At 41.4% G+C, this 17,521-nt stretch overlaps 1 protein-coding gene across 4 annotated transcripts in view; it reads right to left on the minus strand.

The window, feature by feature from the left end:
• The window catches only part of FMN1 (formin 1), a 205,441-nt gene that overhangs the window by 145,540 nt on the left and 42,380 nt on the right, over nt 1–17,521 (minus strand). For 2 of the 4 annotated variants that reach the window (XM_084522357.1, XM_084522356.1), the window contains 2 exons: nt 17,041–17,216; nt 4,744–4,861 (listed from right to left, as the gene is read on the minus strand). In XM_084522357.1, the coding sequence (XP_084378483.1) occupies nt 4,744–4,861; nt 17,041–17,216 (294 nt within the window). Of the gene's footprint in view, nt 1–4,743; nt 4,862–7,030; nt 8,346–17,040; nt 17,217–17,521 lie in introns of those variants that run through there. The other 2 variants (XM_084522359.1, XM_084522358.1) reach the window with 1 other exon arrangement.

Raw genomic sequence — 17,521 nt, forward strand, 5'->3', positions numbered from 1 at the left:
CCTCTTCACTGCCTGCAGCCCTCTGGTACCACACTGCTCAACAGACCTGCAGTTTGAAAAGCGAGTACCTCTCATACTGAGAAACATACCCATATAACAAGATTTTTCATTTAATATAGTCAAATCCCAAATTTTCTATTAAAAATATATATATGAGGCAAAGGCTTGCCTTTATTTTATTTTATTTTAATTATTTTTTAATAAATTTATGATAAAACCAACATTAAGATCACCTGTTAGAACTTCCTTCAGTATACTGACATCAAGCATTATGTCTGTTGCAGAGACAAATATAAATTGTTTGAGGCAACAACAGAAGCCCATGTTAAAGACGGATATGAAAGCTTATCTCTCATCTCTTTGTTCAGATCATTATGCCTCTCTTTCTGTCATATAAGCTGGTTATTCTCTGCATTTACGTCACAACCATAAAGTGATTTTCTTGCTGGGAACCCAGAGCATAGGGGACCAAGGCTTTAATATATGAAAGACTTGGGAGTAAATCTCTGCCATTTTTTATGTCATTTGCAACTGACTTAGACATTTTCTGTTTAATAAGAGTTTTCTTAGTCACCTCCTGGTTTCCTTATTTACCCTGAAACACAAATTGTGCTTACAGCTTATACAATTGTGTGTGTATATATATATATATATATATATATGAAGTGGCTCCATGTGGACAACAAGAAACAAGATGTCATCAAAGATTTAAGTATGATGAATAAGACAGACAATGAGAGAACAGGGTTAGTTATTTTATGTCAGATAAAAAAAAATGAATTAGCAAGAAAGCATGTAACAAAAAAGAGCACTAAATGGATTAATATTTCAACTTGATTTTCTTTCTACATTTTCTCTGACCAGAATGACAAATACTTCTCTCATCATTTTTACCATTTTTGCTCCGCTTAAGCAAAAGATGAAGTACTCTCAGTTTTATATGAGAACTAATTTGATGGCTAAATGCACATTTTAATAAGGATCACAGGATGTGAAGTTCTTATCTTCTATATCTCCTCAACATGGAGATTGTTCTTCAAACATAAGTAGTTTTATGAGCATGAGAACTCATCTCTAAACTCCCCTTCTTGGACATCGCAGGTTGCAAGCTCTTATCAATCATACGCAGCAGCTAAGATTCACTGTATGTGGATTCTGTGTGATCCAATACCATAGATGAGTTCACTCATTATAGACATGTATTTGTCTCCTCTACGTGGCTAGGTATTCTCACATTTATTAACAGCTGACACATCCACCCTTCTATCAGATCTAATGCTTCAGAAATGGGAGAAATTACTCTAAGAATTATGAGGAAAAAAAAGGAAAAAGAAGCTTTTACTGAAAACAGAAGAATTGAATTTTAGGACCAGAGGAGTATGCACAGAAATGTCTCGAGTATACAGTAAAGATTTCCATGGAATAAACCGGTAACTATAAATTAAAATACCCTCCTTCCAGTCTACCAGGATGTAAATACTATAATCTACTACAGTCTTGCTGGATTTTTAGACTGACAAACTTCAAAGAAGTTCCAGTTTCTCTAGAGACCCATGGAAGCAGTTTGTGTTAATTACAGAGAGACAGTTGACGGTGCAGTGACTTGCACTATGGAAACAGAGGAATTAAAGGTTAAGAAAACAATAATAAGGTGTGCCAAAATCTCGTAATACCATCCTTTAATTCAAAATTTGCAACTCAAGATTTGGGGATATTTACTGGTAATTTTTAAATGTTGGGAGTGACAATACTATGGCTACACAAGATGTTATCAAAGGCATTAAAAAAATCTGGTGAGGAGTTGTATTTGTTCATTAACTTCTTTCAGTTCTAATATTCCTAACAGGCCTAGTCAGTTCCACACACGTGTTCCTTGTTATGTCCATTTGCTTTTCAGTTGGTTTCCCACATACCAGGCCAGACTACGAGCCTCAGGAGGGAGTTAGCTGCTTCTCCAAGCTGCTCTGAGTCACTGTGATGTCTGCCACGTAGGCCAAATTAAGCCTGAATTTCTTGCTTCCAGTAGGCAGCAAGAACAATGAGGAAAAACATGGCAAGGAGGTGAGAAAAGATCAAAAAGCCAGTAATCCTCTCACACAATATCTCTACCTTCCTGTCATAGCTGTCATATTGCATGGTGATGGAGGAAGTAAATCAAAGACTTAGAACAGAATTGTGAGAAAGATCACAGTATTCAGCTTGCAAGTTTTCAAACAGCCTTACTTCAAACACTAATTTCTCATGACAAATGAAAAAGCTATGCTACCTCATAAAATAAGTATGGATTCTTGTACCTCGTTAGAAGTACTAAGGCATATGTCCACAGATTTCTTCTCCTTGGACGTAATCACAGTTATGACAGCTTTATTTTGGGTTAAAACCCCAAATGAATTTACCTAATAATTCTGCCTACTACTACTGTTCGTATACAGGTTCCTATTGTTTCAGTGGATGGAACTCCTAATCACTGAAATTAAAACACTAAGATAAACTGTTGACTGAAAGTTAAAGCAAGTTATTTTAGCATTGTTCTATGGCACCAATAATAATCTGTTCAGGAAAACTAATGGAGGAAGATCTCTGCCATGGAAAATTTTTGACTGATTCTGAAATCAAGAACTCTTCATTTGATCAGAGCCGTCAGAACAAGATACTGTGGTAACAGATGGGGTTTTAGGTTACAGGTTGAGAACAGTCTAAGTTCATCAATAATCTGCTTTGGATCATACTTTAAAGAAACACTTTGAGGACAAGGAGCTCGTTTGGTACCATTAGCAGGGAGGGAATTTTGGATGGGACGGGGCATGAAGGGAAATGTCACTATACACGTGTACTTTATTTGCAGATACTTTGCAGAGACTGTAGAAGTAATCCTGTACCAAAACTTCCATTTAATGGAAAAAAAAGGACAACAACCTAGCAGTAAGACCAACTTTGAATACAAACTCTTTTTTTTTTTTAATTACACCTGTGCTGGTCTCATAAACAGTGCTATCCTTCACCTGCAGAAGATTGTATATACACATTCCTGTGTATAATGCTTTAAGGCATTATAATGTACATCACCCGAATACTCAGAGAAGCCAGCTGTTGTAACTGACCCATCATATGCAACTTCTAAGTGTTTCCAGTGTCCTTGCTGCCATCACTGCTTTCTTGGCATCCAGGAGTATTAACAGAGATGAAAGAAATACAAACCAGTTAATACCTATAATGCTGCTACACTCTTAAAACATAGTCTTTGCCTATTTCCTTTAAAAGCACCGCTTCTGTCTCATCCTAGCTGGATCACCAGCGATTTGTTTTCATTCAGATCCCTCTCTGCCAGACATTGGAGTGACTAATGAACTGAAAAGTCTGGTCTGTATAAAAACTTGACTTAGCAAACCAACCATCAGCATGTTGATGACACTGCCACCCAAAATATCACAGTAACAAAAGAGTAACAATTTACATGGGCTCTAAGCCAGTCTGTCCTTTCTATTCAAATTTCAGGAAAGCATGACCTAATTTCTCTGCAAGTAGTAGAATCTGGAGCTTTTGTTAATTCAGTTTCCTTTTTTCTTACAGCATGTGTTTTTGCCACAGATGATTATAGTCATTAGAAGAAAAAATATTTATCTGGGGAAAATTAAATACAGAAAGCACATAGCCTATAATAAGAATCTAAGCGTAACAGAAAGAGACTGTGGTGTTGTCAAAAGTTGAATACCTGTATTTGCACAAAAAAAACCCTGTGCTGGTCATCTAGTGATAGACACACACCTCAGAGCAATCAGAGGCAATGTAAAATACATTAAAACCATGTTGATCCTGTCAAAACCTGGGGGAAAAAAGTTTTCTTAATCTTAAACAGCTTTTCACCTTCATTAACATCCCCTCTTTATCACAAAACAAGGTAGAGAGAGCTCAGGAAATAGAGAGGAAAAAAGCAGTACATTGAACAATATAAAGAAGTAGGTTCAGGACTCCTACTTATTCTTTCTCTTGATACAAGGCCAGGTAGATATTCACTAGAATTGGAAATAAATGTACACCATCACCATGCACACTTTCTCACAGCAAGGCAGTAGAAAAGCAGTTTTTAAATTCCACTTAATCCTTTTGATATGGTATTTTCTAAAATCTTGAGCTGCATGAAGCACAAGTGGTCTTTCATTTCAGTATTTCTGACAATTCCATGGTTCAGAACTGACTTCTGAGTAACAAGGACATCCTATTTTATACTTAAGAATACAAATTTGGTTGTGGCACCTGTAATACTCACTCTTTCCTTATAAATATGTGATATAAGTATTTATATAACAAAAGGCTTTTTTTTTTTTAAGTTAAAAAAAAAACAAACCTTTAAAGTATCTTTTTGTGGAATATTTATCTGATGGCTAGTTAGCATCGCACTTCAGACATGCCCCCTTACACATTTGTATATGAGAATACACATGGCTAGCTATACACATGCTCTGAGTGGATATTAACATTCCTCTGTTTACACACAAGTTGCAAAAGTGACAATGATTACTTTTATTCTGGACTTAACAGTGTGACACTACAGAGAACTGCACACATCAGACTAGACTCTGGCAGGGTCACTGCCAGAGCCAATGGGTAAGGTTGGCAAGTCACCATTAGCTCAGTACTGTCACTTAACAGATACGAAAATATTGTGACTTATCACTGTCTCTATCTCAAACAACAAAAATGTCAGAAATTAATTTCTGCAAATGCTTCATCTCTTTGTTTTACCTGCTTCTGTGTACTTCAATCCTACTTTTACTTCTTCATGATTTGCTTTCGGTGGTGGCCAGACAGTCTGGAGTCTCCCTGGAGTCTTGTCATCTTGCTCTGAGGGGCTCAGATCAGGCTGTTAAAATTATGAAAAAATAAAAAATTAAAGTCAGCAGTATCAATTGATTCCAAAACAGCAACCACCATCCCCAGCTCTACATATGTACTCAAGAATGGCTATCTGTCTCATTCCAGTGATCCAAAAAGTGCTCAGTTATTTGGAAGGGACACAAAGAAATCAGTATGGAAAAATAATTTTGAGGAGAAAAATACCCTAATGCACATGATCTATGATGATTGTGTTGAAACTGTTCATATCAGCATGGAAGGCTGTCTACGCTTTGGTGAACCAGGAGGTCAGGAAGCTTCTTTTTCCCTGTACCTATTTTTTTTCCAAGAACGAAAAGCCCCATCTGCACTTCTCCTACAAGTACACATTAGTGGGATTCACCTAAGACATCATTTGACAATATAATTTTCTGGAAGCGGAGCTGGTTTAAGAAATTCCAGCCACACCCCTGGCAGCTTGCTCAGTCCACATAGTATGTAACGCTGCCACATCAAAGTGCTGCTGCAGCTGGTTATGGGACTGCGCTGTCAATTGGAATGGTGAAATAATCCTTTAAAGGAGGGGTGGGGGGAGATAAACAAGAACATTTTAGTTTACTTTTTTGGTTGGTTGGTTGGTTTTTACAACTCTAACATTTCTGTAATTTGATTTACAATATACAATCAATGGCATAGACACAACTGCAACAGCAGAACACTACATGAAAGTGGCTCCATAAAAGGCCTATTTGGGCAAGGAAAAAGGAAAGGCAAGACCTTTTGCACTGGCTTTGCTCTGGGAAAATGTACCTGTGTACTAGACCAGACGCTGAGCAGACATTTCTAAAAGCCACTCACACTGGCTCCTGTGCTTCCTCCCTCACCAGGCATGAGTACAGCCTCCCGAATCGGGTTGCTGTGAGGCACACAGACGCTTGCGCCAGCACAGCCCAGGGAATGGCGTAAGCAGGAACCAGCAACCCAGGAATGGGAAGGGCACACCGACAGCATTTTCTGTACATGCCAGGGCCAATGAGTGCCTCTTTTCTCCTCCTCCCCGCAGGTAATTTACTTAAAACTGGTAGTAGCAGTCTGCCCAGTTGTCAGTCATCTTTTATGAGCATTTTAATTATACATAAGAATAAAAATTTTAAGAGAGTACAACCAACGCAGCAAATTAACTTATGTAGCTTCAGGTTTAGGGTCAGATCCTGCAAATTTAATCATTCAGGTAATTCCCCTGTTAGCCAACAAGAACAATCTTCTGGACTGATACTATCTGCCAGAGACGTAGCTGAAAGAGTTTTTGGTTGGGGGGCATAGGGACAGTTACTCATTTTGTTAAAGTCTAAATTGCACTCAAATTCATTTATCGTTGTGGTTTTTATAAATAGCAAAGATTTTTTTCATTTCTTAAAAATTTACATCAGCAAATATACATACGCATAGGAATATTAACCTTGCAAATATTTGATTTAACCCTAACTTAAGTGGTCTAATTAGAAGCACTTGGTTATACTTGCATAAGGTTAAATACTTCTCCATATTTGTAAAGCCGAAATATGTAAGTAAATAAGAAAAAAATACTATAAAATTCTATTTAAATTTAAATTTTACAGAGCTTCCAGCTCTGAAGGATCTGCAGTTGTTTCTTTTTTGGGAGGCTGTGTGAATACATTTGCCTTGGACAAATCAAACTGAAGATCATCCACAACTTCTTGTATCAGGTCTTATCCTAGAATTATTCCTAAAGGCAAAATGAAATAGTACTTTTAAAACTAAAATAAAAATAATAAAAAAATAATAATCAAAGAAAGAAGGCAGAGGGAGATTGGGAAACTATTAAATAATATCACAGTTTGTATTTGCAACACAAAACTCATTTTAAGCTCTACTTAATATATGGGCAACTGTTTCATAATCATCTTTTAAAATCAGAAACTGATGTTTAATTTCTGACTTTTAATCCAAATCTGTGATTATCACCAGGTCTCTTTGATTTCTGCAAGAACTTGAGATGATTGACAATTTTGAAAGCCCCAGGATTTCTTCAGTTTGGAATCCAAAATTTGAGATTGCTAAAGTAGAAGACAATTCCAACACTTTGACCTTATGTCCCCACCATTAATTTAAAACAATAAAATATTTTATATCCATATACTTCCAGATTTTAGGAAGAAAAAGTAAGTCAACCTACAGATTTGTCTGATGGTCCATCACCAGGTCTGGATTTTGACCTTTCAAATACGGCTTTCAAGGACTCCTTTTCATTTCTCATTTTGCGTTTTAGGGCTTCCAGCTCTGAAGGATCTGCAGTTGTTTCTTTTTTGGGAGGCCGTGTGAATAAAGCTTTAAAGACATCCAGTGCAGATTCAGCAGGGTTTGGTTTTATATCCTCAGAGGGAAACTGTGGTTCTATTTTGCCAGGGGCTTTGTTCTCTTGAGCTTCATCACTGTCCTCAGTCTCCCCAAAGCCTTCACCAGAATCTTCAGTTCTATCATCATTCTTGGAGACGTCTATGTTTAACAAGTGGGAGAGCTGTTCCAGGAAAGTAGGACTTGCTTTAGGTTCTGCTGATTTTTTCTTTGTGGTCAAACCTGATGTAATACTGGATTTCTTAACAGGCTGTCGTAACTTCAGCAGAGCTAAATCGTTCTCCCTCGGTTTGATTTCTGTAACAGTCTCCCCGTCCTCTGTGCCTAGTCCCTTTTTCCTCACTCGTAGTCCACTAAAGAAAGCGGGCAGCTGAAAAGTCTTTTCAGCCAGCGCTGCCTTATGGAGAGATGTATTATCAGCTGAAGGTCTTTGTTCTTCGTCTGGAAGCTCTGGAGGGCATTCCCCTCCAGCAAGCAAGCGACTCAAGTGCTCATCCATTAGCATTCGGGCTTTTCCATTGGAGTCATGCTCCAGAAAACCATCCAGCTCCTTGGGGAGCCACTTCGAAATTGGCGGGTGTAACTCAGTTTCATCTCTATCCGCGGTGTCATCACTGTGGTTGCACCCCTCCGAGTCCTCTGACTCCTCCTGGGTTCCACTGTTACCGTCGGAAGCCCCAGCGGAAAAAGCCGCGTTGTGTAGCCCGCACTCGCTGTCATGGGTCCCGTCGCTGTCGAGGTCCTTACCCTCGCAGTCCGACTCCGTATCGCTCGTCGTGTGCACCAAAGTGCCCTGCACCAGAATGGCATCCTTGTCGTCGCCGTCGGACTCGGCCGGAGAGCTCTGTGCCGACCCTAGACGGCGAGAGGACCGCTGGCCAAGCTCGGGGGCCTCGGGCGGCGGCTCGGGCCGGCTGCCAGCCATCGGCCCGGCGGGGACACCCGGCTTTTCGGAGCCGTCGCCACCGCTCCCCTCGCGGGGCTCCTCGGCACGGCCGTCCGGGCTGCCGCGCAGGGGCTGGAAGCCTCTGAGCACCGTCCCTTCCTCGGCGGCAGCCGGCTCCAACCTGGCCGTCAGTCCGAATCGCGTCTTCATGGAAAAAGTGGTGCAAGCGCCGTCTGCCGGGCTCGGCGGCCCCCAGCCCGCTCCCTCCATGCCGGGAGCCGGCGGGGTCAAGGCAGCGGCGGCGGGGCGCGGGCCCGGCGCGGGCAGGCAGCGGCCCGGCCCCGCTGCGGCTGCTTCCGCCCGGCGGCCGCGGAGCCCATGGGGCCCGCGGGGACACGCGGCGAGTCCTGGGCGGCCGCGGGGCCCGGTCACCGGCACCAAGGGCTCTGGGGCACGGCACGCGGAGCGGGGCGGCGGTGCGGGGCGCCTAGACGCGCGGGGCGGCCGGGCGGCGGCCGGGAGCTGCCTCCTCGGGGCGGGAGCCGAGCGGGACGCCTTGCCCGGCGCTGAACGCCCGCGGGACGCCTCGGCACGGCCCTTCCGCTGGGGTCGGGGTCCGCCGCCCTGCACCCATAACGAAGTCAAGCCCGAGTCAGCCCGAAGCTCCCCGCTGGTGCTGCCGTGCGGAGCTCCAGGTCTCGGCTGCCCGAAGAGAGCCCCGGCGAGCGCCCGCGAAGTCGAATCCAGAGGGGGGACGATGAAAAAAAAAGCGAGAGCGAGCCTGCCTTCCGATTTGCTGCAGGTTTCATCCGGAATGCAGATCGCAGCCCGCGGGGCCACGGGCAAAAACCAGCGCGCCTGGTTTCGCGTTACTCCCTCCCTCCTGCGCCGAGCACCGCCGGGCACCGCGCCCAGCGCCCCCGAGCCGCCGCCGGGACGGGGCCGGACGGGACCCGGAGCCCGCAGCAGCTCTGGAGCAGGCACTGCGCCGCCCCGGGGCCGGGACTGCTGCGAAACGACCCCCTCTGCTCACACCTTTCTCTTCTTTGGTAACCTCGTTCTGTGCGGCGCGTGGGTAAGATAGTTTAGGTAACATGGGTGAGTGTACTTGCAGGAAATCCTCACGTCCGCATAAATCGGCATTAAGAGAAGCTGTCAGGGACTCTCTTTACATGTTTCTTAACACACATGAAAGTGCAAAATACTTTGGCACAGTTGAAATTCAGGAAATCATTAATGTTCGGGTCAGGTTCTCCTCTAAAGTCTTCACTTTTCCTATTTTTGGAACTACTGAGACTGCAAATCTGCAAGAGTTTCTAATCGTCTTATCCCCCTGCCTTTAAGAAGTTACTTTACTCAGATTTCCACATCGGTATGTTAGAAATTCAAAGACAGCACTGATTTTGTTGCACCCAGGCAGAGGGGTCATTCTGCAGTCAGCCGTTTCGCTGTGCTGAGTAGCCTTGTGTAAACACCAAGCCGAAAGCCGTCCTTCCCAGGCAGATCAGCTGTGCCTGGCACCATTGTATCACATTACAGGAAAACATTTACTGAAAAGCTGAATGCTACAAACTAGCAACAGCTATGTATGCCAACATACTTATGTTTTGGTGTAGTGTTTATGTACAAAAAGCATGTGTTTCCCTTTAAGGATACTATAGAAAGTAAAGTCGTCATAAAGTCAACAGCGAAAGTCATTGGTATATACTGCAGGAAGCAAGTTTCCTGAAATCAGATCTTAATAATACCAAGGGCTTAGACAATGCCTACCGACACCTTTTCAGTTACAAAGTTGCATACATACCTATAGACAAAGAGTACTGGAATCACTCCCAGCTTCACTTGTGATTTAAGCATAGAACAACACTATCTACCTTCCTATCTGCCATTTCCTGCATGCAGAAAGTTCTGGACTTGCACCTCTGCTGTGCTTAATCATCAAGGGCAAAGGCAAGGAACATCCCAATAAGCTACAACTTACTGCCCTGGTTTTCTAGGCTTATATAGACCAGTATCATAAAAGGAAGTGCTACATAAGGAAAGTCTTTTTCACTCCCTGTGCCAACTTTCTCTTACAACCCAGTGTTACTAAGACAAGTGGCAGGAAGCTATCTCAGCACTGGTGAAAATTTCTTCCAAGACCAGACTTCTCTAAGGCAAGTCTACAGCAATTCTAAACTTCAGTTTATGACAAAATATCGGGCAATATTGACGTTACTGAACCAAAATTTTATACTCATTACATTTAAATGTATACCTATTTTTATATTCAACCACAGGATAATTGTTCAAAGAACAATTACTATTGTTCTGATAACTTCTATAGTTATGCTTTGCATATTTTATGTGCATATTTATTTGAGGTATGGTTAACTTATGCTGTATAAACAGTATTGTGTTTTTCAAAAGTAGTTTGGTTGTTCAGTGATCAAAAACCTTCTATGAAGTTACTCATGTAGCTGTATTTTAAACTAAACATACTTACTAGATGATGCCAAAATATAACAGGTGACAACAGGTGTCGACAACACTACACTAACACTTAGATAGAATAAAAAAACTTATGTGTAATAATTTAGGGTCACCAAACTGTGAAAGTCCTATGAATATTGTCTGTAAGCAGGTTACTGAAAATAGCCACAATCTAACTATTCTAGATTTTAATAGTATGTATGAAAAGTTCAGTTATATCCCTTATAACTCCATATAAGGTCATATTGTGTTGATAATTCTTAAACATGTTTTTCACAGAGATGAGGGGTGGAATGTATTGGGTTTACGTGGCAATGTTTTAGTAGCAGGGGGCTGCAGGGTGGGCTCTGTGAGCAGAGCCCAGCAGCTGCCCCATGCCAGATCAGAGCCAGCTCCAGCTGCTCCAAAAGGGGCCTGCCCCTGGCCAGAGCTGAGCCGGGTATGGGAGCAACATTGGTTGGGTCTCTGGGAGAGAAGATTGAAGAAAGGGAAAAAAAAAATGCTGTTAACTGCAGCTGGAGGAGTGAGAAAATGTGAGAGGAACAGCCCTGCAGACCCTAAGGTCAGCGCAGGAGGTCAGGAGGTGCTCCATGCAGGCAGCAGCAGTTCCCCTGCAGCCTGTGGAGAGGCCCCTGGTGGAGCAGGCTGTCCCCCAGATCTCCACACTACAACCCACAGAGGAGCCCCCGCTGGAGCAGGTGGCTGTGGCCTGGAGGAGGCTGCGGCCCATGGAGAGCCCCCGCAGGAGCAGGCCCCAGGCCAGAGCTGCAGCCCGTGGAGAGGAGCCCACACAGGAGCTTTTGGTCCTGTGTAGTCTGGGGGGAGCTGCCACCCATGGGGGACCAATGTTGGAGCAGTTTGCTCCTGACAGATGGACCCCATGGTACGGAGCCATGTGGGAGCAGTGCTTGAAGAGGTGCTGCCTATGGGCAGCCCCCTCAGGCTCAGTTCGGGTAGGACGGCATCCCGTGGGAGGGACCCCATGAGGAGCAGGGGCAGAGAGGGTCCGTGAAGGAGCAGCGGAGACAAAGTGCTGTAGACTGACCACAGCCCCCATTCCCTGTTCCCCTGCACTGCTTGGGAAGAGGGAGAAGAGGGTGTATGCGGGGGAGGTGTTTTTAGTTTTAGTTTTTCACTGTTCTAGTCTGTTAGTAATAGGCAATGAATTATATTAATCTCCCTATATTGAACCTATTTTGCCCGTGACAATAATTATTGAGTGATCACCCTGTCCTTATCTCAACCCTTGAGCCCTTTCCATCGTATTTTCTCTCCCTTTCCTTTTGAGGGAGTGAGAGAGCAGTTATGGTGGAGCTCAGCTGTTCAGCCAGGTAAAACCACCACAGAAGCAATCTCACAAGGCTACAGAAAATGAGACTGTTTTATAGGTACCTAATCTCTTGATAATAAACTAGAGGAACAGAGAAGAAAACATTAAACTTTTTAAGCATTAGGATGAAAAAGGGAATTTGTCCCTGTACCTACCATCAGAGAAATTATCAAAAACTAGAAGCCAACCAGTATCTTAAATTCAGCACACAATGCATAAAGCCCCAACCTCAAATAAAGATCCTGTAATGACTGGCTTCTCACAGTCTGACAGTCACCCACCGGACAGCCCCTGTGAAGGGACTGGATAGCTGATGAAGAAATACAGTGTTTCTTAGTAAAATGCATGTATTGATACATGCCCTTAATATTTTTACATAAAAAGGAGATCATTCCATGCATATGCAAATGAGACTGAGCCAGTTCGCTGACAGAAGTGTTTTAACATTGGGTGGTTCTACCTCATGAGGGAAGTCTGAACAGACTTTAATGCTGCATCTGAAGGATGAAATGAAGGATGACTTCAAATTCTTTAGGAAAAAAAAAAAAAAAAAAAAAAAAAAAAAAGCAGTTATGATAACGTTACAAGCTTCTTCACTTAATAAAACTGACAACCCTCTGGTGCCTCTGAAAAGCCCCTACAGCCCATCACAGCAACTTTCAGGACAGTCAATGCATTAATTATACAAAAGGACAATAATTCCTTATAGTTTAAAGAACATTTAATAATCCACACCCTTACTGACCTACATTTCATCACAGACAGAAGTCACACCTACAGCTCACTCCACTGCTGTTCTTGAGGTGTCTGAGAGCTCCCCTGAAGGAAACTTTATAACTACCCTTGAAGAAAGCACACAATAAGGCAGAAATAAAACTAGTCTTTTCAATCATTTTTATACAGCAAGACTCAAGGCTTTCTGACAGCATATCTATCTAGATTGCCTTTTCAGATTATAACAGCAAACCACGGAAACATGAACAAGGCATAGAGACATGGTCTACAGAACAGTAAAATGGTAGAACTGTGTAGAAAAATTTCCGATGCATTTTCAACATAAAGGGGCTGGAAACAAGAATAGTTTGCATAATTTCTTGAAAATCATTATAGAATCAAAATATGCACTAAACTGTGCCAGGCTTAAGAAAAGCCAAGTGAAGCTGCAGGCTTCACTCCTGCAATTTGAATTGATCTGAGGCTCAGTTGACACAGTCCTGGCCTCTGCACTGTCCCCAGTGCTGATTGATAAGGATAAGGATCTTAACATTCTCCAACTCTTCCTTCTGCCTCTCCTGCCAACTGTGCATCTTTTATACTTATTATTTTAACTCTTCAGATGCTTTAAAATAGAAAGGAGAGAGAATATGGAAGGAAATGTATAGGCCCTGGATTGATGCCATTGTCTTCACCTTTGTTAACTTGGTATACGTGAGCAACTGGAAATCTGATTATCACCATTATACTCACTGTAAATAGAATCACAGAATCACAGAATTCCTAGGTTGGAAGAGACCTCAAGATCATCGAGTCCAACCTCTGACCTAACGCTAGCAGTCCCCACTAAACCATATCCCTAAGCTCTATATCTAAACGTCTTTTGAAGACTTCCAGGGATGGTGACTCCACCACTTCCCTGGGCAGCCTGTTCCAATGCCTAACAACCTTTCAGTAAAGAAGTTCTTCCTAACATCTAACCTAAAACTCCCCTGGCTCAACTTAAGCCCATTCCCCCTCGTCCTGTCACCAGGCACGTGGGAGAACAAACCAACCCCCACCTCGCTACAGCCTCCCTTGAGGTATCTATAGAGAGCGAAATATAAACAATTAAGTTTAGACTTAGCAACAAGTACATAGATACAATAATTCTTAACAAATTTCAACATTAAGTAATACTAACAATGAACATCAGACACATTTGGTCTAGGGAGACTATACACCCAGTGTTTTTCAATGACTTAATCACAATTCTGCTTGACACTGGTATATTAACTATTTTAGGCAAATTGAAAAAAGAAATATCAGAACAGTTACATAGTTATAAAAACAAAAGGCACATTAAAAAAAGACAATTTACTGTTTTGAAGACATCTATATCGTATCATTATACCTAATGAAGGGTGAAGGTATAAACCTACAGTAGCTCAGAGGGAGAGCTTGTAGAAGAGAATTTAGCAGATGATCGGGTTTAAAATGAGCAGACATACAATTAACAAAGACAGAGAATAAAAGATAACTGTAAATTGTGTAAGTAAACTGAGACCTCTGTGCAGTAAGGCACAAAGGCTGGCACTGAGTATGAGAACGGAGATTAAATCTGAATATTTTGCCTTTGTGCTTTACTTTTCTAGATTGCTCTCTTCTGTCCTCCATTGCATTCAACAGGTCTCTTGTTCCCCATATACACCATGATGTAATAGTTTAAAGATTTTTAAAAAAAAAAACAAAACAACACAATTTTGTAAAATAAAATCCAGTCACATCAAATAATGTATCAGAATTTCTTTAGTAATTGTTATCTATTAATATCTATTTTAGCTGCAGTTTCATACCTCATTTAAGTGCCTTTTTATCTGAGATAAAGTACTGTATAAAGTATAGGGTGGGGTTGCATTTTCATTTTGCTTCAGTATCTTCTGTATCTCTGTATCTTGTACATGCTGATTGCTAATGAGAACCCAGCATGCTCAGACTAAGATCTTAAAATCTAATGCAGTACTTTTTTTCAGGCTTCTGATATGGAATGTGCATTTTAAACTCCTGTTAGAGAAGAATTTATTCATTGTTTCCCTTACCTAATTTATCTGCCTCCTTCCAAGTAATAGTTACATAGAAACATCTGTTCAGTAATATAAGCAAGCTGCCCAGGGAAGTGGTGTTATCTCCATCCCCAGAGGTATTTAAAAGACACATGTACACGACACTAAGGAACATGGTTTAGTGATGGGAGTGCGAAAGTCAGGTTCTTGGTTGGACTTGGTGATCTTGAAGGTCTTTTCCAACATGGATGATTCTATGATTCTACCTAGATATGAACATATACAAATATATTGCAAATTTATATAAGGCTGCTCCTAATATATCAAAAGTAGAGCAGAGCAAAGCAGCTTTGTTTTTCTTATTGCCATTGTAATGAATATAGCTACATTTTAAATCAGTAGTGCCCAACTTTTTGGTCAATTAGGCTAAACTGTTGTGTTTTTTTTTTTTTCCCCACCAGTAAGAAAGGGCCATAGATCACATGACTGGATCTAGTATGGCTGAGTAAGTAAATCAGTCCATTTTGGCTGGCATTTCCTGGAAACATTTTTGTTTTGGAGTTGTTCTTCAGACACGCACTCATTTTTTGACCACAACTGTCTTACTGTTCAGTCTGAGGACTGAACAGGAAAGACATCTGGGAACAGATTGCTGTCACCAGAGCAATTCATACAGCTTATCTCTGGTAATGACCATTCTTAAAGGCTTCTTATAGTATTACAGTGCAAACAGATTCTGATGGCAGCACCAGCAGCAACCTTTTCACCACCATTCTTTTAGCAGTTCCTCCTCCAACCCCTTGTTACACAATTCGACCTGGGCTCATCTTGCAGCAGAAAAATAGGCAGAGACCCTAGGGTTCTGCAAGTAATTCATCCCAGAGTTCTGTTCTGAAAGACTTTCAAGAAAGAAGGTCACAGGGAGTGAGCTGCAGGATACAATGTCTTGGTGGGTCACTCACAGCTTATCAGCCACATGCTAAGCACACCTCTCCCCCCCCCCCCTTTTTTTTTAATAGAAATTGGGGCTCTTGTTCTGAATCTCTTAGAAACGGCTGAATAAATATTCTTATATGTTAATTCCCTCTTTCATAGCGTAGTCACTAAGATTTCTAGACAGAAAATGCTGCTTGAATGAAGAAAAATAGAAATAAACTGCTTACTAATCTTTGATTTCTCTTACATTACTGAAATTGTTGTGCTTAAAGGACTTGATGTAAAGACCCACCTGCTCTATGCTCTATACAAGGATTTAAATACAGATGAATTACTCTCATTGACTGGATTCTTCCTGTTGTAGCATGTATTTGTAGTAGCAGTAACAACTGTGCCACAGGGCTTTTCAATCCAATTATTTGTTTTCGTACCAACATTTTATTGCAAGTATAAACCTGTACTTTCATGGTAATACAGAAACATTCCAATTAATTATTTTAGGAAAAGAAGGTTAGGACACGAAACTAGTTTTATAACAAGCTGAAGAGAACAAGAAAGGTGAGTTTAATCATCGTGAAGTATTACATTATAAATGTTCTTCTATGTCAGTTTTAGTCTCTCTACCAATAGATGTCACTGTTGCACAATTATTTTTTTTTCAGTGTTTCTTGTTTGCACATACTGTAAATGTAATCTAGTCTTCAAAGCATTGTCTTTTGATCTTTTCATTCTTTCCATGGTTCTTTTCTCATCTACTACGTTCTATTCCTTTCTCCCTCCAATTTGAAAACTACTGCCAAAATGTGCCTACTTCCTCGTCCCTGGAACACGTAAATACTCCCAGGTAGATCTGACTGGGCCACGTTAAACTAGTGTCTCAAGTTATAATTAAATCAGGTTGGCACCCAAAACTTCAGTGTCTCCCAGCAAGTTTATCAACTTCTTCTGTCTCATATATGGCCAGTCTGACTCCAATGCCAGTTCAGCTGCTTCAAAACCTCGAGAAGTTTTGAAACTAACAGCAGTCCTGGGCTGTGCACACGCCTATATATACGTGCATATGTACACATGCATGCACACACACCACTTACTGACTCAAATCTTTCTGGTCATCTCATACTTTCGAGCTCCTCCAGTCCATTTCCAGGAAAGCAACTGATTTAAACAAAATGCCCATCATGATTTCAGTAATGATACATCATGCATCTTATTTATTTATATACATATATATACACACACACATATATATCTATCGCTCTCTGGCTTAGTCACATATAGGCATATGGACTCAGAAACCATCTGGAAAACTATATCCCATCCAAAACTTTCCAGTTTGCCAGATTTTTTAGAACACAGTTTTAGACACCAGAAATAAATGCATACCAGAAACATAACAGTATATAATAAATGCTTGTTGAAATCCAGCATAGTATGAATAGAGTCCTACTTACATTCAGTTCCAGGCTTAAATGCAACACATTTCTGTTGATCTTCTCCTTCTCACATGAATGAGCAAATGGGCTTGACTGCCCCAATCTGCAATCCAAAACCCATGTATCTTCATCTCTGTTTGACACATCCAAATTTGTCAGTCGTTCAGTGAAGTCATCCTTTAAAGCAGTCTCTGCTAGAATGCCAAAATGAAATGAAACAAAATAAAGCATCTGCAGATAATCTCTACATATAAAAAGTTCTAAAAGTTTCTTTTAGAAATTCTAGGGCATGCTATTAACATATACGCACTTTCAGTTTTCCTATTTAAAACAAAATGGGATAAATGGGATATGTTTTCTTTTCACTGAGAAAAAAATACCTTTGCACTTAACTTTCATCTAGTGAAAAAGTGGACTGTTTGTCTTCCTGCCCAACACACACACAGACACACAGTGTGTAAGCTGCTTGAGTTTTCACCTCCTCTGCCGAGGCACTCTT

The sequence above is a fragment of the Aythya ferina genome (genome assembly GCF_964211825.1).
Source record: "Aythya ferina genome assembly, chromosome: 5".
Taxonomy (NCBI): domain Eukaryota; kingdom Metazoa; phylum Chordata; class Aves; order Anseriformes; family Anatidae; genus Aythya; species Aythya ferina.